General features: G+C 48.2%; 1 protein-coding gene across 1 annotated transcript in view; it reads right to left on the reverse strand.

Annotated features, from left to right (window-relative positions):
• The window catches only part of LOC310791019 (serine/threonine-protein kinase BRSK2-like), a gene marked incomplete at both ends in the record, with an annotated part of 186091 nt that continues 164830 nt past the window's right edge, over positions 1-21261 (reverse strand). Inside the window, 7 exons of the mRNA XM_083652735.1 lie at positions 1-242; positions 8316-8408; positions 10539-10719; positions 11981-12104; positions 12834-12882; positions 14042-14249; positions 19834-19894. Of these exons, the coding sequence (XP_083508861.1) occupies positions 1-242; positions 8316-8408; positions 10539-10719; positions 11981-12104; positions 12834-12882; positions 14042-14249; positions 19834-19894 (958 nt within the window). The remainder of the gene's footprint in view (positions 243-8315; positions 8409-10538; positions 10720-11980; positions 12105-12833; positions 12883-14041; positions 14250-19833; positions 19895-21261) is intronic.

A 21261-nucleotide genomic window follows, 5' to 3' on the forward strand; every position in this document is an offset into this window, starting at 1 on the left:
TTAAGGTTGCTCCTGTGTCCTGTTGCCGGCGGCCATCTTTGTTTTGTCTTTGCCAGGGGGGCATTTGGAGTCATTGGGCGGGGGGGGCGGGCTGGGCTTGCTGCCGGGGGGCGGGGCATGCTTGGCGGGGGGGCTAGGCGTGGCCGGGGGGGCGGCGCCGGCGGGGGGGTGGGACGCTTGGACGTTCTTCTCGTCTGAAAAAAGCTGTTTAATTACGTCAAAGAAGTTACTCAACGGGCTGCCTACACAGACGGGAAGAGAAGGGGGGAAAAGAGAGAGAGAGAGAGAGACACAAAACAACCAATGAGCAATGGGGTTAACGTGAGGAGAGGAGGAGAATGATGGAGGGATGAGAAGAGGACTGGAGCTGGAGAAAAGGAGACTCTGAAGCCGGGGGAACGACTGGACTGCAGGCTGTTTAGTCTAGGACTGTTAGTGATGTGCAACTCTTAGGTTGTGTATCTTGTGGTCTGTTTCTCCAGGAGAGAGATCACTTATAGGCTATCAGAATAAAGAAAGCAGATTCTGACAATATATAAAAAAAAAAAACTGCCATTTTTGTTTAAGTGATTTGCTTTCTTTATGTTCTTGATGTTTTTATTTATGTACGTTCATGTGGCTCCTGCATTACATCATTGGCTTGCTGGGAGAAGCTCAGCAGGTCTGACTGTGCTCAGGCCTTGGATGGGAGACCATCTGGCGCTGGAAGTGGAGTCGGAGGACCAGTAGCTGATCTTCCCTCTGGTCTAATGAATAATCTCCCAATGCCTCAGGGCGGAGACAGGGCCTCTGTCCTGTGAGATGAGCATCGTCCTTCGGATGAGACGTGAAACCGAGGTCCTGACTCTGTGGTCATAGGGATGTAACCCTGGTGTCCTGGGGGATGTAACCCTGGTGTCCTGGGGGATGTAACCCTGGAGCCGAGTGCACCAGCTGGGTGTAAAAAAGTAGGTCTTAACTGTTACGCCGGTCTTAGCTACGCCCGACGTTGTGATTTGAATTTACACCGGGTGCACCAAGCCTGAGTTACCATGGTCGTAGCTGCGCCTGGTCTTTAGGCTGCGGACGTGCGCTTCCACGTGAATACGTGCTTGTTGCCAAGCAACACACTTCTCTCAGACGAGCTCGAGACAGCTGACGGACAGCTCCAACTCAGCTCCAACTTATAGAGTTGTATTCAAAGCATAGAAACGTTCTCACAGTTCAATTTAACAGCGCCAACACAAACAAACAGAAACGAGATGCATGGAATTTGATCACAAGTGCAATCAGTACTGAATGCGATGACGGTCTGCGCACTGCGGGCAGTTGACGAAGTCAGGAAGAAATGGAAAGATCTTCAGACGCATCAGCTTTTAAAAACCCGCCGACGAGCGGAGGTCCTGCGCCCAAAACGTCCATTTACAGCACATATATATCGATCGATATTTTGGGAGAAGATTCCCCCACATCACAGGACTGAACGGCACTGACAGCACAGAGCTGTCAGTCCCGCTGTCAGTATGGGTACGCCTTGGGTGTAACTTTTACGCCTGCTCCATACCAGACGTAAAAGTTACACCCAGGCGCAGCGCATACAGGGCTTAAGACTACATGGTGCACTAGTCATAAAATTAAGTTAGTCGTAACTTTGAGTTCTACGTCGGACGTAGCGTTACACCTAGGCGTACGCCCAGCTGGTGCACTCGGCTCCTGGTGTCCTTCGCTAAATTCCCACACAGGCCATCATTTGACCTTTTTTTTTTTTTTTAATCATGTACGAAGAGACACAACACAAGATACTACCGAGTTTAGCATCACTTTACAACCAGAGGGGGAGCAGCCGATATGAGCCGATATTCAGATGTATTGAGATGGGTCAGTAGGGGCGATGGGCTGTAACAGCAGCTACCTCAGCAGTTTAAGATATCACTATATTTAACATGAGATCAGAGTTTGGCTTTAGAGTCTCGCTTTCACCTGGCTTGCGTTGGAGAGCCAATGGGAGCGCTGGAAGACAGGTCACATGTCCTTCAGTAAATCATAGTCGAACCTGCTCTCCTGAAAATCTCGTGAAATGAGCACCATGTCTCAAAAGGCAAATACGGAGTTCTGGACAGTTAGCGTCAACTCCGACGACGTTCTTTTTTTTACAGCCCCGTGACTCGTCAGTCTAGTAGTAGCCGCCAAGTAGCCACACGGTACACGGTACAACGACGAGTCATGGGGCTGTAAAAAAGAACGTCACATGTGACATGAGTCACATGATTTTAGATGGGTCAAAGTCATATTTCCGGTGTATCTTGCCCATTCTATGGCCAGACGAGTCGTAATATATTGTCATGTCATGGTGTTTTGGGGTCATTAATAAACGAGATTGATTGTTATTTTTCTATACTTTTTGGGGGTACATAGAAGTAAACGGGGAGAGGCTTGTGTTTTTTTCCCCCCGGGAACATGTGCCGCCTACAAAATGACGTATTGCTGATCTGATGTATTAATTACACCATATGAGACCTTTCATTTTTAGCATTTCTTTTTACATCTTTGTTTTATTAGTCTCCACAACATTGCATGCTCATTTCACGAAAAATCCTCTGATGCTGTTCTTCTTCTTCTTCTTCTGTGGTGTTTTATTGTAGTTGGCATCCTTTATGTTGCATTACCGCCTCCTTCTGGATTAATCCATCCACTGATTCCCTACTGTCAGTCCATTACCCTCTGACACTATGTTGCCTAGTTTCCTATGTAAATGTCTTCCAAAGCTCCCGTTAACTCTCAGCACACAACAGAGTCCATCCATTTAACACTGAGGGTCTTTGGTCAGTGCTTCAAAACCACCACGAGTGAATCAAAGCATGCAACCATACAGCACAGTACACACGTTAATACACAATGACGTATCATACCAGAGGTTAGGGGGCGTTCACAAATGTTTTCTTCACTTGATAAAACATCTTTTGTTATAATAGCATGGGTGCACTTCAGAGTCGGGCCTTGGGGGGAAGGGGCGTGTTACACTTGTGATAACTTACCATTCATTCTTCTTCTCCAGCAATAATTAAAGTACATTTCTGGTGTCTGATTTTTGTTCGAGTCATTTCAAATAGAGAGGCAAAGTGAACATCACTTCCTGCTTTTCTCCCTGTACCAAGCGCAGAAAAAATATGAATGGTGGTGAACGGAGAATAATGTTACTTTTTTGATCCCATTTGAATTGTGCCACGGGGTGCCAACGTTAATTTTGTCAATTTAAAACATAACTTTGCATGTCAAGAAAGTCACAGTTTGTCGCCAAACTGTTGCACTAGAAGTTATAAATCAGAAAGACTAAGTGACGTCACTTTCTCTACTGGCAAGGCTGAAAACCGGCGACATGCCACGAGCTTCCACGAGCTATGTCGTTTTTATACGAAACTAACCCCTACGTTTCAGTTTGGCGACAAACTGTGACTTTCTTGACATGCAAAGTTATGTTTTAAATTGACAAAATGAACGTTGGCACCCCGTGGCACAATTCAAACGGGATCAAAAAAGTAACGTTATTCTCCGCTCACCAGCATTCATATTTCTCCCAGCGGGAGAAAAGCAGGGAGAAAAGCAGGAAGTGACGTTCACTTTGCCTCTCTATATGGAAGGGTTGTGAGGAGCAGTTAAAACACCTCAAGCACCACCATGCAAAGGGTTACTGTGGTCATTTAAGAGCCACACACACACACACGCACACACACACACACACACACACGCGCACACACACAGCCGTGTTAGTGTCGGGTGTGTGTGTGTGTGTGTGTTGGCCTGCGGGAGGGAGGCTGCTGGCTGGCAGTGTGTTAGTAAGCCAGAGGTGAGCGAGGCGTTTGCTGTGGGCTGACTCCAGGTCAGCTCTCCGGGTCTTACCGCGCGCCTTGGAGGGCTTACTGGGCTGCGTGGCCGAGCGCTGCGAGCCGTCTGGCACAGCCGGGAGAGAGGACAGCGTCAAACACACCGAGCCCAGCCAGCATGGTCGGCCATGTCACAGCCAAGACTGCAGGCTCACTCAAGACTCTGGATCAGCTTAAAGGATCCTTCCAACTACTGTGAATCGTTAGCCCATTCTCCACAAGGTCCTTCATCACTCCTTTATCATTTCCTTTAATCATTTATTTATTTAGTTGTGGTAACCTGTAGCTAGAGGGATCTCATAAATGTGCACATTTGTTCTTCACATTTGCGCACGTCTACTTACTTTATTTTTCTGCTCTTATGTGTTTTTATTGTCCTTGCATTTTTATTGTTGTCACGTATAACCAATTTCTATACAAACCTGTTAATAAATAAACGTGAACCCCCCCCCCCCCCCCGATTTTGTATCCCATTTTTATCCCCCATTAGTGCTAATTTTAATTTATTTATCCTGGTTGCTGCTCCACCCTCTGTCGATCTGGGGAGAGCCGGAACTGGCTCCATGCTTCCTCCGAGACATGGGCAGTTAGCCAGCCGCTTCTTTTCACCTGACAGGGGAAGCTTCACCCGTAGGACATAGCACGTGGGCGGATCACGCTATTCCAACCAGTTCCCCTCCCTCCGAACAGGCGCCCAGAACGACCAGAGGAGGCACCACATCAGCGACTAGGATATTGCATGTTTTGGTGAAGGGGTTCCAATATGAAGGAACCCCCCAGGGCCCATGCGGAGAACATGCAAACTCCACACAGAAAGGCCCTTTTGACGACCCCACCCGGGCGGCGGGCACTCGAGGACATGCGGACGGGCACGCACTCCTTCAGCGCTCACAGCGTCCCAGGTGGGAATCGAACCCAGGACCTTCTAGCTGTGAGGCGACAGCGCTTACCACTGCGCCACCGAACCCCCTGATAAACGTGAACTTGAATGTCCTCAATTTGACCTATATATTTTCGGAGTTTAGAAAGGGATCTCATAGCAAATAAGAAAAAAAACGTATTATTATCATTGGATCTGGCTGATTTGTACATCTACAGTAGCCTACTACACAAGGGGCAACCTCCATGACTGAAAAATGAATCATCTCCTCCATGGATTATATTATTACAATTTGTTTGCAATCTCATTTCGGTTTTTAACAGTTGAACGAAAGCGAATGCTGTCTCGAGGAAGAGAAATACATCAAATCTGATTCATCAAAACAGTTTCTCTGCTAACAGCTTTTGTTTTTGTTTAGAGGACATGCGGAGAAATGGACTGAACATTCACTGTGGTCAGAATCACCCTTTAAAATCAATCTACCACTGCATCCCAATTACCCGTATTCACAAACTTACACACACACGCACACACACGCACACACACACCCATGCACGCACGCACACACACGCAGACACACACACGCACACACACACACACACACGCACGCACGCACACACCCACACACGCACACACACACACAGAGGCGGTCATCAGGTTCATATCGAGTGAGTGCTTAGCGAGTGTTTTGGGCTGTAGCCTCTGCACACATGCACTTGCTCTGCTTGGGTTCGGAGTGCAAAGAGATGGGCAAACACAAGTGCACGCGTTTGCTCTGCGGGTCATGCTTTCCTTTGCTTGAAAGATGTTATAGTCTCATACGTGGCGAGCACACACATCATCTCTGGGCGCTGGACCCAGAGCCGTGGACAGGCACAGAGTTTGGCATGAACGGACCTCTCCTGCGGCTCGTTCTGACGGCGGCACCGGCAACGATCCCACTGCTGTTCAATTCGCCGACTAATCCGCTGAGGGGGCGGACTCTCTGCCAAACACCAGCCAATCTCGGCTCCCAGCCAATTGGAGATCTCTGCCTACCAATCACCTGGGAACTTCTTGTCAAGAAATAGTAGTTTGTACGGCGGCGAAAACGGCCGCTAACAAACCTACTTTGTCAACTTACTGGAAATCTCATTATCCTCCATCGTGAAACAAATTGGAGATACAGAGAATCACTTTGTAACACGGAGAGAACTTTAAAAAAAAGGTTGAAGATGGACGTGCCGATCAACGTTACATTATTTAATTATATTTTATTCGTTTTAACAACGGAAGCCGGGGGAAAGTCCTCAGTCTCTAGTTGGATGCGGATCAAGAGTCCAGCCAAACAGGATGTCTGTACGCATGGCTCTGGGTGGCCATGATGTCTGTACGCATGGCTCTGGGTGGCCATGATGTCTGTACGCATGGCTCTGGGTGGCCATGATGTCTGTACGCATGGCTCTGGGTGGCCATGATGTCTGTACGCATGGCTCTGGGTGGCCATGATGTCTGTACGCATGGCTCTGGGTGGCCATGATGTCTGTACGCATGGCTCTGGGTGGCCATGATGTCTGTACGCATGGCTCTGGGTGGCCATGATGTCTGTACGCATGGCTCTGGGTGGCCATGATGTCTGTACGCATGGCTCTGGGTGGCCATGATGTCTGTACGCATGGCTCTGGGTGGCCATGATGTCTGTACGCATGGCTCTGGGTGGGCATTCCATTCAGCATGCTACATGTATTCAGTTCATTCGGTAAGCTGTGGATGACAAGTAGCAGGGTGGCATGGACTGGCAGGCCAGAGGAGGGAGGGATGGATGGATAGATAGATATAGATAGATAGATAGATAATAGATAGATAGATAATAGATAGATAGATAGATAATAGATAGATAGATAGATAATAGATAGATAGATAGATAATAGATAGATAGATAGATAATAGATAGATAGATAGATAGATATATAGATAGATAGATAGATAGATGATAGATAGATAGATAGATAGATAGATAGATAGATATATATATAGATAGATGATAGATAGATAGATAGATAGATAATAGATAGATAGATAGATAGATAGATAGATAGATAGATAGATAATAGATAGATATATATATAGATAGATGACAGATAGATAGATAGATATAGATGAGAGCGTGAGAGAGATGTGGGTTATTGGCACATCTGCATGGTGGTGACTGAGGTTGTGCATACAGTGCCTGATAACAGTTCCCATCTGTGGCAGTGACTGGTACTGCAGGCTATATATGTGCTACAATAGGAGCAGGTGAATGGCTCCCTCCCAGTAACACCTGTGTGTCCCGGAGGCAGCAGCGTGTGTGTGTGTGTGTGTGTGTGTGTGTGTTTGTGTGTGTGTGTGTGTGTGTGTGTGTGTGTGTCGCAGGCTTTGCGAGTGTGATGGCAGTGTGGGCCAGGGTGCAGTTCTCTGCTTCACCACCAGAGGGGACCATTATCAAGTAAATAACCACAGAGAGGAGAAACGGGAGCACTCGTGTACAGTACACACTAACAACAAACGGCACTAACGACGACAACTGGAGAACACAAAGTCACTCTTTCTTTTCTTCCACGTTTTCTCATCCCTCCGTCTATCCCTCCATCTCTCCATAGGCAGCCCAAAAATAGCCCGTCTGAAAAAGCTGAGGGGTTGTTTTCTGTCCTGGTCAGCTACTGATCGGGCACGGGACACGGGTTCAAACTGCCTCCAGCGACACATAGTTCAGCTTTATATACAGTTGCTAATTTGGCCTAAATACGGTGAGCATGTTACCAAACCTTCATACTGTTTTCCTTCTGTCTTTCAATGGACACAAAACTGCACGCACATAATGCAGTAAGACAAATCTCATTGGACAGCTAATCCACACATGGACAGTAGCTCCTCCCCCAAAAACAATATAAAAATAAAATAAAAACGTTACTGACTGTTAGGCTGTGTGTTTCTGCTGAGTCAATCTCCTGCCATTTATGTCATATAAATCACAGTATAATGGACAGGTATGTAGAAAACACTGTGTAGTGGATTACTATATGTGTGTGTGTGTGTGTGTGTGTATGGGTGTGTGTGCGTGTTGGTGCATGTGTGTGCGTGTGTGTGTGTGTGCATGCGCGCGCCATGGTCAAAGAGTGTCGAAGGCAAGAGACGAAGCTCTGGTGCTTTTTTGGCAACAGCGCTGCTGCCATTTTGGCCTGAAAACTCCTCCTTGTGCCAATGGGACATCGGGATAATGGCACAGAACCCACGACAGCCAATCAGACTCAGAGGCAGTGTAAGGCGAGTGTTGCCAAGAAATGTCGTGCTCCCCGCGTTGCAACGGAACGACCTATTAGCCTTCGGTTCTTATCGCTCTAAGCTCTTTGCCATGGCGTGCGCTCGTGGCAGGACATGCATAATGCGGAGATGGCGTGTGCTAAAAGCGTGTGGCGAGCTAAGCGGAGCGGGTCCGTGGGCTGCTGGTGCTGTGAGGAGTGCCAGGATGCCGGGGGTAGGGGGAGTGTCTGTGGGGGAGTTTGGAAGTGGGGGGGGGGGGGGCTGTGGGGGAGGTGGCGAGGGACTCTGCTTACCAGATATCTGCGGCTGGACACCCGGCTGGTCGTTGGAGCTGAGCAGCTGGGCCTGGATGGTCTCCACCACACGCTTAAAACGCCTGCTGGGACCTGAGGCGGAGAAACCACACACACACACACACACACACACACACACACACACACACACACACACACACACACACACACACACACACACACACACAGCCTCGTTACATCACGTCAAAACATGCTGCTTGGTCATTATCTGGAGCAGTGGAGAGTTTTTTACTCTCAAGAGTTCCAGGAAGTAAGGTCCTGGATTAAGCAGCACTGTCGAGTTACAGCAAAACTGAACTGAACTTTTTTTTTTTTTTTTTTTTTTTTAATCAAATTCTACATTATCAGCTTTATTTTAGCATTCAAAAATAGATATATAATAAATAGGGGAGACCCCTTCCTGGCTGTTCATTGGCTAATGAGTCACGCATTTTGGACCTCCGCTGACGCCACTCTCTCTCTAAATTGCTCTGGTCGGACATATTCCTGTGTGGGCATTTGTCCGTTTCTTTTTAGTTTTTTATTTATTTACTTGTACCTATACTGTTTATACTGTTTGATATGTTGTCTGCATAATTTAATTTGTTGTGTGTTTTGGGACTCTTACAATTCCAATGTGGTTCCTACTGCAAATGGTAAATAAACTGACTTTGATTTATTATTTATTTTTTGTTTCCCAATTCCCCCCTTTCCCCCCCATTATGCCAGCCCTAACGGATGTCGGTAGAGTGTTATTTGACAAATAAATAATTGGCAAAAAAAAAACATTCATTAATGTTTTATCATTCTCTTTTGTCGTGAGGATTTTACAGTCCATGGTGGTACTCCATGCTGTGTATAGCCTACTTGATGTTTGTTTGAGATGTCTGTTTATACAGAAAAACACTTCAATAAATAAATAAAAATAAACAAAACAGAATCAATATTAACGTAGTCAAGTGCAGTGCATATGTGGAAACCGCTTTTTCTGCAGAGCGACTTCTGTTTTGCAGCACTTCACAAATAAAAGCTGGGGTCAAACATGAGAGTCTAGGTGCTTAGGACTTGTTTGCTTTGCATAATATTAACATTTTCCAAAATGCAAATTGTAGCCCAGGGATTCTGCAGTGGACCAGACAACATTGTGTAGGTATCATTTGGTAGGTAAACTGATTTGGACTGTTTCTTCTTGTGATGTTGAACGTTGGCAGCCCGTGTTGTGTAGCTTCCTGGACACGATGTTACCTCCAACCAATATCCGGTCAGAGGAAAGAGTGAGAGAAAGGAGAAACGTTATATTGGCAGAATCTGCATCGTCAAAGTCCCGTCTCCTGCATTTTTTTACTCTATTCACAATTATTGTCTGTGGGGTGTACCTGTGTGTCTGTGGGGTGTACCTCTGTGTCTGTGGGGTGTACCTGTGTGTCTGTGGGGTGTACCTGTGTGTCTGTGGGGTGTACCTGTGTGTCTGTGGGGTGTACCTGTGTGTCTGTGGGGTGTACCTGTGTGTCTGTGGGGTGTACCTGTGTGTCTGTGGGGTGTACCTGTGTGTCTGTGAGGTGTACCTCTGTGTCTGTGGGGTGTACCTGTGTGTCTGCAGGGTGTACCTGTGTGTCTGTGAGGTTTACCTGTGTGTCTGTGGGGTGTACCTGTGTGTCTGTGGGGTGTACCTGTGTGTCTGTGGGGTGTACCTGTGTGTCTGCGGGGTGTACCTGTGTGTCTGTGGGGTGTACCTGTGTGTCTGTGAGGTTTACCTGTGTGTCTGTGGGGTGTACCTGTGTGTCTGTGAGGTGTACCTGTGTGTCTGTGGGGTGTACCTGTGTGTCTGTGGGGTGTACCTGTGTGTCTGTGAGGTGTACCTGTGTGTCTGTGGGGTGTACCTGTGTGTCTGTGGGGTGTACCTGTGTGTCTGTGAGGTTTACCTGTGTGTCTGTACCTGTGTGTCTGCAGGGTGTACCTGTGTGTCTGTGGGGTGTACCTGTGTGTCTGTGAGGTGTACCTGTGTGTCTGCAGGGTGTACCTGTGTGTCTGTGAGGTTTACCTGTGTGTCTGCGGGGTGTACCTGTGTGTCTGTGGGGTGTACCTGTGTGTCTGTGGGGTGTACCTGTGTGTCTGTGGGGTGTACCTGTGTGTCTGTACCTGTGTGTCTGTGGGGTGTACCTAAGTGTCTGTGAGGTTTACCTGTGTGTCTGTGGGGTGTACCTGTGTGTCTGTGGGGTGTACCTGACAGCAGGGTGAAGGTGACGGAGTAGATCCCGTTCTCCTTGGTGGCCCCGGTGCTCTCGGTGTAGGTGATGTCCACCTGGAACTTCACCGGCTTCTGGAACACCGTCGGGCCGGCCGTCGACTTGTACTCTGCCCGGAAACTGGTCTGAGAGATCACACTGTGGCTCAGACTGGGGATCTGAGGGAGAGAGAGAGACACAGACACACAGAGAGAGAGAGAGAGAGAGAGAGAGAGAGCGGGGAGGGAGAGGATAGAGAGACACAGACACACAGAGAGAGAGAGAGAGAGAGAGAGAGAGAGAGAGACAGACACAGAGAGAGAGAGAGAGATAGAGAGAGGGGAGGGAGAGAGAATAGAGAGAGACAGAAGGGGGAGAGAGACACACAGACAGAGAGAGAGAGAGAGGGGAGGGAGAGAGGATAGAGAGAGACAGAAGGGGGGAGAGAGAGATCATTTTGAATTAAAAAAAGACAAAACATTATTTGCACCACAAACAAATTTCACATAAATTATTAGAACACAGAATAAGCAGCTGCATAACAAGGTTGATTTATTGTTTTGCTGATAGAAATTGAATAGGGTTTCACACTTGGCAGGTCATCATCGCCCATTCTTATCTATAGTATTAGCTGAGTTGAATGACGGATATCGTCAAATTGACATTTCAGGATGCTCTTTTGTCTTCTGCGCTGTTCAGACACTAGAGGGAGTGAGGCCAGCACAACTCCATAGCAGCCTTCTGCAAAACAACTGAAGTCAGTGTGGACCAGGTCTTCAGAGTTCCAAAAAGATGCTCCCGTGTTGGTTTGTGGAACTCAAGGGGACGGGCCAAGAGCTAACCGTTGCTAGCAAAAGGTCAAGAGAGAAGGAGTCTACCCAAGTCTACCCAGGTCGCTGCATAAGCAAAGCGTGAGGTTTCTGGCTATTGGCACGGACGTGACGTGGCGGTCACGGGGGCGTTGCCAAGATGCCTTCAGGCGTAATGGGTGGTTTTATAGTGGTCCTTTTTTTTAAGGAAAATGGACATTTATCCAGTAGGATCGGTGCGAGGAGCAGCTTGGCATAGTGTGACAATCCGAAGTTCGAAACGAAGGACAAGTCTTTTTAGCTGCGGCCAGCATGGCCAGCAGCTCTATAAGTCGCTCTGTTGGTCGGTCGGTCCACAACAGGTTCACCACGCTTTAGCGGGCACAGTTCTCACCCTAGGAGGCTGAGATTTGCTGGAAGATGGGAAAAAAAGAGGAGAGAGGGAGAGAAAAAAGATGGCAATGCAACAGTAGTGTGATGTCTAGCTCTAAATGTCCCATGTTTGGAGACCTCTGTTTGTTCGTCATCCGTTAATCAAAGAGGAGAGACAGAGAGTCAAACAGACAGAAATAGCCGAGACACACTCACAGAGAGACAGTATGATCGGAGTGGAGATGTTTTGGAGACTTACAGAGAGGAAGGCGTGGACGATGTCCGCCTTGATGGAGCTGAGCGGCTTGTCTCTGATCACTATGAAGATCTGCTCCTCCTTCTCCAGGTTGATGAAGTTACCAAACCACGACTTCTTGGCCAATCTGCACGGAGGAACAAGGCTGCATGAGGCACCATCACCACTCACAGCACAAAGAGACCAGAAGCCCGTGTTTCTGTCAGGCAAGCTGCAAATACATCTCTGAATTCATCACGTGCCTAAAACCCACCCGACCATCAGGAAGGAAGATGCAATTAGCAGTAGGGCTGGGAATCACCAGATACCCCACGATACGATATTATCTCGATGCTTAAAAGTCACGACACGATAGTATTGCGATATGTCACATAGACTGCCAACAGACTGTGACACAAACACATAAACTGTGTGTGTGTGTGCAGTTGTGTGTGTACTGTACACACATGGGTGGCGTGCTGGTGTGTGTGTACGTGATGATCTGGAGTCAGTTTGGTAGGATTTGGGTATAAATAAATTATTTCATTCAAAATATGGATTTTTATTCATTATTCATGTCATTTGTGTGCAAAATACCTTTGGTCTACTCAAACCAGCGGAGAGAAATATTCAACCCGCGGCAACACAGTAGCTCAATTAAGGAGGGAAAACCCCAGACCTGGCAACAGTGACCTAAGGTCAAGATTATGTTTTCAATAAGCATGCTTATGTAGTATTTTTGTGCAAAATTAAATTAAGAAAATGATCAAATAAAGCTACGCCCTATGCAAGACACTTCCAGTATCATCGTTTCTATATCGCTGACTGTATTTGTATTGAATAAAGACAGGCACACAGCCTGGTGAGGCTCACTCACTCTGGAGACGAGTCTGGGGTGAGACTGGACATGTCCTCCTGGGTGGGAACTGTGGAGGCAGACAGAGGTTAAAGGTCAAGAGGGGAAAGGGTCATGCAGCTCAGGTCCAAAGTGACGTCACACACACCTCCTGTGCTCCACACAACGCTAACTTCACTCACAATAACTGTGGTCATGAATATGCTTATATAATCGCCATTTCAGTTTGTATAAATATACAATGCGTCACTGTAAATGAGATTTGCCTCATTATGGCTTGATTCCAAATTGTCGAGGGGGATTTTAGAGCTCTTTCAAAGCGCCTATGGGAAAACTAAAGCCAGGAGGAAGCATTTTCTGCTCCCTGTAATGAGAGTGTTATCTTCTATATGATGTGGCCACAGGTGGGTGATGTTTCTGCTGATAAGCTACCAGCAGGTGGACCATACAGCTAAATACACTGATTACGAGTGCAGGGATTATCTACACCTTTTCCCCAGGGCCAGAAGAAGAATGCCATGCTTCTGCCTAAATGTTCCGCTGCGTCGATGATCATACAGATAGGAATAAGATTATATCATAAACGCTGGTGGATTAAAGAAGTAGTTCGCCCAAAAATGATAATTCTGTCATCATGTACTCACCCTCATGCCAGATGAAACACAGGTGTAATGTGTTAGTGCATAAAACACACAGGGAGGTTGCCAGCACAACTCCATAGCGGCCTTCTTCAAAACAACTGAAGACAGTAGGATACATTTATTCCAGAAATACCTATATTTACAGCATCATTTTTTAGTGCAAATCTAAACTACAGTTGATTGATTTGCAACAAATAATGGTGTATACTGTACATATATACATATACATATACATATACATATATATAATACTAAGTACTTAGTACTATGTACTTACTGTATATATAAGTATGTATATATTATATATGGACTAACACATTTCACCTGTGTTTCCTTTGGCATGAGGGGGAGGAGATGATGACATCATTTACATTTTTGAGTGAACTATTCCTTGAATGGTCTCCGGCGCGTACCATACTGTACAGACATCAGGAAGCAAAAACACTAATAATATACAAAGACAACAATATTAAGATTGCACTAAATCATGAATAGAACTTTCACTGTGCTCGATCGATCGCTAGTCTGAAACGACGCCCCGCCCTGTCCGGTCGGTCGGCCGTCTCCCCGCATGGACACGGTAGGTACCTTGCATTTTCCTGCGGTGGAAGCGTGGCGAGCCCAGGAAGCTGTTCTTGATGGAGTTGAGGCGCGTCCTCCAGGGCAGGCCCCCGATGGAGGGGCTGGGCGGCGGCGTGGGGCTGGGCGTTCCCGCCGGGCTGTCCCTGGGCGTGTGCACCGGCGTGCCTTTGGGGGTGGGGAGGGGGCTGCCTCTGGGGGAGGGGTGGGGGGTCACCTGCGTGATGGGGACACATTTGCCGTTGTGGTCAGGGTGGAGGCGGGGGCGGCGGAGGGGCGTCATCGGCGGCACGGGGGACAGGGGGATGGACAGCTTGGGCGGGACGGTGAGCGGCGGGTGGCGCCTCACCCGGGGGCTACAGGGGGGGAGGAGACACGGGGCCAGCGACTGGCAGGGGGTCGACGGCTCCGACTTGGGAGCCGTCGGGCTCTTGGCCGTGTTGGGGAGGGGGTTGGACCTGGTGGTCTGGAGGGGCTTCTCCGACATCCTGGGCTTGGCCGGGAGGGTCTGAGTGCGGGGGTGCATGAGGGGGGACCCCATCTTTGGCTGGTAGGAGTTGGGCGTGCGCGGCCCCACCCCGTTAAGGCGGCCCTCAACGGGGGAGTGGGTGGGGCTGCAGTTGGGGGACTGACAGAGGTCCGGGGACTGGGGCGGGATGAAAAACCGCCGGACGGGCTGCGATTGGTCATGCACCGTTAGGATGTACAGGACGGCCAGCCAATGAGAAAGCACGGCCGCAGCCAAACGGAATGTCCATACAAAACGCACCGGGAAAGGAAGAGGAATGTGAGGGAGATGAGAGGTGGAGCGAGTGACACACAGGCAGGCAGGGAGTGGTGAGAGTGCAAGGAAGACAGAAAACAAAAGAACATGCGATTAGCACAGTGAGCCAATCAGGAGGCAGCACAGTGAGCCAATCAGGAGGCAGCGGTGGAAACCGAACAGCAAGTGAACCAGCTTGAAAGCTAACCGGCTTAGCTTCACCCGTCCCCCTGGGAGAGCGGCCAGAACGCATGCACAATGCTGTGGGATGAATGGCCCAAACCGACAGGACAGGTCATAACAGTCTGCTAACCGTTACGCCTAGAACATGAGAACCTGAATCTGGGTTCAAGTACAGCAGACCTCAGTGGAGAGAGTAGGCCTGCAACTAACGGTTATTTTCATTCTCGATTGATCCTTCGATTATTTTTCGATTCGATTTCGATTAATCGATTAGTTGTTTGGTCTACAAAAATGTCCGACAATTGTGAAGTCGATCAGTGTTTCTTTTTTCTTAAAATAAATCAATAAATCAAACGATGAATCGATTATTAAAATATTTGGCGAGTAATGTATAAGTAATGAACTGATTAATGGTTGCAGCTCTAATCTAAGTCTTTGATGAACCAGTAAGGCTAGTGAACCTGTTATGACCTGTCATTCCATTCTCATGACAGCATTATAAAGCACATATGAAGGCTGCTTTACATGAAGTGATTATCCCTCCTCCCCCTTTTTTTTTAAATCAATTTAACAAGAACATATTTCATTGGTAGAGAAACAGCGACAACAATGGAGGACAACAATGGAAATAAACACGTATTTTTAACTTGATTGTGTTCAATTCTATCAATCTGTCAAATAAAACCAATCAACACAATAATGTGCACATCCTTAGTTCTTCATTCCATACACGTCTCTTTTTGTGCACATGCTCTACCGGATGACATAAGGACTCATTCATTTCTTACAGTGCATAAAGACGTATCGTAAGACTATAAAATGTGGCCCTCCTTCAGTCATATGGTGAATATCATCTGCCTCTTGAGAAAGGATAAAACAATGACTTTCATAACGTTTGTGCCTGCCTTTGCAGGAGAAGGAATATTTGATGACACACAGCCCGTGTCCTTGCTGAGGGGTGCCTTTAAAAATGCATGGCTTTGCTCAAAAATAAATGCTACATGGAAGCTAGGCTAATAAATGCTACATGGAAGCTAGGCTAATAAATGCTACATGGAAACTAGGCTAATAAATACTACATGGAAGCTAGGCTAGGGGCTGCAAGTTGATTTGCACACATAACCTTTCCACTTTGTCTTTTCCACAGCATTTTCCACACATTCTTTCTGTTTCTGAGTTTTTTTTTTGGACCCCCCCCCCCCCCACCCCCCAATTGTACTTGGCTAATCCCCCCTGCTGTCCTGGTCGTTGCTCCACCGCCTCTGCTGACCTGGGGAGAGTTGTAGACTAGTACATGCTTCCTCCGATACATGTGCAGTCGTCGCCAGTCGTTTCTTTTCACCTGTCAGCGAGGAGTTTCCGGCAGGACATGGCACGCTATTCCCGCCAATCCCCCTCTCCGCCAGAACAGGCGCCCCGACCGACCAGAGGAGGCACTAGTGCAGCGACCGGGGACGCGTACCCTTAATCCGGTTTCCCCACCCGCAGACACGGCCAATTGTGCCTGTATGGATGCTCGACCAAGCCGGAGGAAACACGGGGGCTCGAACCAGGGAATCTACAACTGCACTACCCAGACTTTTTTTTCTCCCCCCAGGTTCTGAGAATGATAGATCTCTTCTCGATTTGATCCCTGGGTGTGTGAGGATCTGTTATGTATGGACCTGAATCAGCGGATCTCCTCTGCAGCTCATTGAACGGATCTGGTCCCACTTCATCTAAAGCCCTGTGATACACAGCCTGCCTTAAAGCGCCCGGCTTTAAGTGTGACAGAACAAGTCGTGACAATGAAGCCTCTCATAATGACTGTGTCATCTAATGGGCCATTATACACAGCGATTAAAGGGAAGATCCACCCCTCCATTTATAATGATATATCAGCAAATCTGTGTTGATCACTGCATTCTAGCGGGTTCTTTTGTGATCAAGTGGCGCAATTACTTTTTTTGGCGAACCCCCTTTCCCTCAATCTGCCTCGACCACTGCAGTTCGTGATTTCCTACGTTTCCCAGAATGCATTTCAACAATCACCAGAGGAGCAGCCATTATGGAACAGCATACACGCGTTGCACGCAGCATAAATGGAGAGAGAGATACAGCATAGTCATATCACAAAATGTCTGCATCACATGCTGGTCTCTCTCCTGCTCCTGTGGGTGGAGAAACTGCTCTCTCTCCTCTTCTACGATGGATTTCTCCCTGTGTGATTGTTGAATGTCTCTCGGTGTAAAATGGCGGCTCTGGAAAGAAGCCCTCGCTCTTTGATATCTGAGGGACTGACACCAAAACCTGATGTTCACCAAAGATGTTTTACATCCTGAAACATCTTCTCAGATCAAACTCCACTGGAGCTGCTGGAAACATCTGGAGGTGACGTCACCTCATCTATAATTGGTCACCACTTGTCTTATACGATTGGCCACTTATGTTAGAGTGGATTTTCCCTTTAACGTCCTCCTGAAACGTCAGCACACAGTTCTCCAGGACTGTGGCATTGATCAGATCTTGAACAGTCTTATGTAGGCTCTAAGTCAAGCAGGCTTAGTAGGCTCATGAGTGGCTGAGTGGATGATATGTGTGTGTTGAGTCGCAGCAGAGCAGAGTTGGCAGTGATTATGGATCCCACAGCATTTCCAGTGAGGTGGGTCAGTGTGTGACAGTAAGGTGGGTCAGTATGTGGCAGTAAGGTGGGTCAGTGTGTGACAGTAAGGTGGGTCAGTATGTGACAGTAAGGTGGGTCAGTATGTGACAGTAAGGTGGGTCAGTGTGTGACAGTAAGGTGGGTCAGTATGTGACAGTAAGGTGGGTCAGTGTGTGACAGTAAGGTGGGTCAGTGTGTGGCAGTAAGGTGGGTCAGTGTGTGACAGTAAGGTGGGTCAGTATGTGACAGTAAGGTGGGTCAGTATGTGGCAGTAAGGTGGGTCAGTAAGGTGGGTCAGTATGTGGCAGTGAGGTGGGTCAGTGTGTGGCAGTAAGGTGGGTCAGTGTGTGACAGTAAGGTGGGTCAGTATGTGACAGTGAGGTGGGTCAGTATGTGACAGTAAGGTGGGTCAGTGTGTGACAGTAAGGTGGGTCAGTAAGGTGGGTCAGTAAGGTGGGTCAGTAAGGTGGGTCAGTAAGGTGGGTCAGTGTGTGGCAGTAAGGTGGGTCAGTGTGTGGCAGTGAGGTGGGTCAGTATGTGGCAGTGAGGTGGGTCAGTGTGTGACAGTAAGGTGGGTCAGTGTGTGGCAGTGAGGTGGGTCAGTATGTGACAGTAAGGTGGGTCAGTATGTGACAGTAAGGTGGGTCAGTATGTGACAGTAAGGTGGGTCAGTATGTGGCAGTAAGGTGGGTCAGTGTGTGGCAGTAAGGTGGGTCAGTGTGTGGTAGTAAGGTGGGTCAGTATGTGGCAGTAAGGTGGGTCAGTATGTGGCAGTAAGGTGGGTCAGTATGTGACAGTAAGGTGGGTCAGTGTGTGACAGTAAGGTGGGTCAGTGTGTGACAGTAAGGTGGGTCAGTGTGTGACAGTAAGGTGGGTCAGTGTGTGGCAGTAAGGTGGGTCAGTGTGTGACAGTGAGGTGGGTCAGTATGTGACAGTAAGGTGGGTCAGTATGTGGCAGTAAGGTGGGTCAGTGTGTGACAGTAAGGTGGGTCAGTGTGTGGCAGTAAGGTGGGTCAGTGTGTGGCAGTAAGGTGGGTCAGTGTGTGACAGTAAGGTGGGTCAGTGTGTGACAGTAAGGTGGGTCAGTGTGTGACAGTAAGGTGGGTCAGTGTGTGGCAGTAAGGTGGGTCAGTGTGTGACAGTAAGGTGGGTCAGTGTGTGGCAGTAAGGTGGGTCAGTGTGTGACAGTAAGGTGGGTCAGTATGTGACAGTAAGGTGGGTCAGTGTGTGACAGTAAGGTGGGTCAGTGTGTGACAGTAAGGTGGGTCAGTGTGTGACAGTAAGGTGGGTCAGTGTGTGACAGTAAGGTGGGTCAGTATGTGGCAGTAAGGTGGGTCAGTATGTGACAGTAAGGTGGGTCAGTGTGTGGCAGTAAGGTGGGTCAGTGTGTGGCAGTAAGGTGGGTCAGTGTGTGGTAGTAAGGTGGGTCAGTATGTGACAGTAAGGTGGGTCAGTGTGTGACAGTAAGGTGGGTCAGTATGTGGTAGTAAGGTGGGTCAGTATGTGACAGTAAGGTGGGTCAGTATGTGACAGTAAGGTGGGTCAGTATGTGACAGTAAGGTGGGTCAGTATGTGGCAGTAAGGTGGGTCAGTGTGTGACAGTAAGGTGGGTCAGTATGTGGTAGTAAGGTGGGTCAGTGTGTGACAGTAAGGTGGGTCAGTATGTGACAGTAAGGTGGGTCAGTGTGTGACAGTAAGGTGGGTCAGTGTGTGACAGTAAGGTGGGTCAGTATGTGGTAGTAAGGTGGGTCAGTATGTGACAGTAAGGTGGGTCAGTGTGTGACAGTAAGGTGGGTCAGTATGTGGTAGTAAGGTGGGTCAGTGTGTGACAGTAAGGTGGGTCAGTATGTGACAGTAAGGTGGGTCAGTGTGTGACAGTAAGGTGGGTCAGTATGTGGTAGTAAGGTGGGTCAGTATGTGACAGTAAGGTGGGTCAGTGTGTGACAGTAAGGTGGGTCAGTATGTGGTAGTAAGGTGGGTCAGTGTGTGGTAGTAAGGTGGGTCAGTATGTGGTAGTAAGGTGGGTCAGTATGTGACAGTAAGGTGGGTCAGTGTGTGACAGTAAGGTGGGTCAGTGTGTGACAGTAAGGTGGGTCAGTGTGTGACAATAAGGTGGGTCAGTATGTGACAGTAAGGTGGGTCAGTGTGTGGCAGTAAGGTGGGTCAGTATGTGGCAGTAAGGTGGGTCAGTGCGTGGGACAGACAGGCACTTACCCTGGGACTGCTGAGGGGACTGGTGGACAGACCGGAGGACGCTCCACTGATGGACCGTGATCTACACACACACAAATACACACACACACAGACACACACAGACACACACACACACAGTGTTACGTGCAATATGGACATACTGTACATTTCAAAACATCTACTAGATGACAAAATGGGAAATATAGCAGACACTGCACAACCAAGCTATTCCACACGCACACACACACACGCACGCGCGCGCACACACACACACACACACACACACACACACACACACACACACACACACACACACACACACACACGTCACACACGCACACTTCTTTCTGCAGTTGCTGGTCCTTTCCGCAGCAGCTCCAGCAGTTAGCAGCAGATTAAATCCCGGGCAGAGTGACTGAAACGAGGACAGATCGCCGGCACTAAACTCATTCTTCCAGTCGCTGCTGCTGCTCTGCGCTTTTCACAAACACTTTGATGAAGGCCTTTCTCTCTGTCCTTCAGCTCCACACCCCTCACTCTCTTCTCCTCTCTCACTCTCTCTCTCTCTCTCTCTGTCCTTCAGCTCCACACACCCCTCACTCTATTCTCCTCTCTCTCTCTCTCTCTCTCTCTCTCTGTCCTTCAGCTCCACACACCCCTCGCTCTCTTCTCCTCTCTCTCTTCTCCTCTCTCTCTCTCTGTCTTTTTTTAAATCTGTGTCTCTGAGTTCACATGATGGCAGCTCAGCTTCCCAGCACTCCTGTGAAAACGTGATACAAACATCGGAGCCATCTGACCAGAAACAAGCGCAAACCTTTCAGCCCACACGGCGCGGTGGCGATTACACTTCATGGCATCCGCTCCCCCCACCCACATCCCCCCTAGCCACTCCCCCTATCCACCCCTCAAATCCCGACTCTCTACGACCTTCCCAGAGCAATTTAGAGAGAGAGAGTGGCGTCAGCGGCGGACCAAAATGCGCGACTCATTAGCCAATGAACAGCCAGGAAGGGGTCTCGCGCTACTTTTGAATGCTAAAATAAAGCTGATAATGTATATTTGATAAAAAATAATAATAATAATAATTCAAAGTACAACACAAACTGTCCATTTTGCTGCAACTCGACAGTGCTGCTTAATCCAGGACCTTACTTCCTGGAACTCTTGATAGTAAAAAAAAAAGGTCCATTGGAGTGAATGGAGATGTCGCGACTCTTCTATATACACGGCTCTGGACCTTCCTATCCCTAGACCCGCCCCTTCACTAAACGTCCATGAGTGAGTGAGTGAGTGAGTGAGTGAGTGAGTGAGTGAGTGAGTGAGTGAGTGAGTGAGTGAGTGAGTGAGTGAGTAAAGTGAGAAACATGCTTCAATGTAGCCTCGAGTTTAAGACGTGGTCGGTGGCAGTTAGACATAAATACTCGAACGTCAGCTTGACGAAGGGGTCCA

Source organism: Poromitra crassiceps (assembly GCF_964638095.1).
Source record: "Poromitra crassiceps genome assembly, chromosome: 16".
Classification (NCBI taxonomy): Eukaryota; Metazoa; Chordata; class Actinopteri; order Beryciformes; family Melamphaidae; genus Poromitra; species Poromitra crassiceps.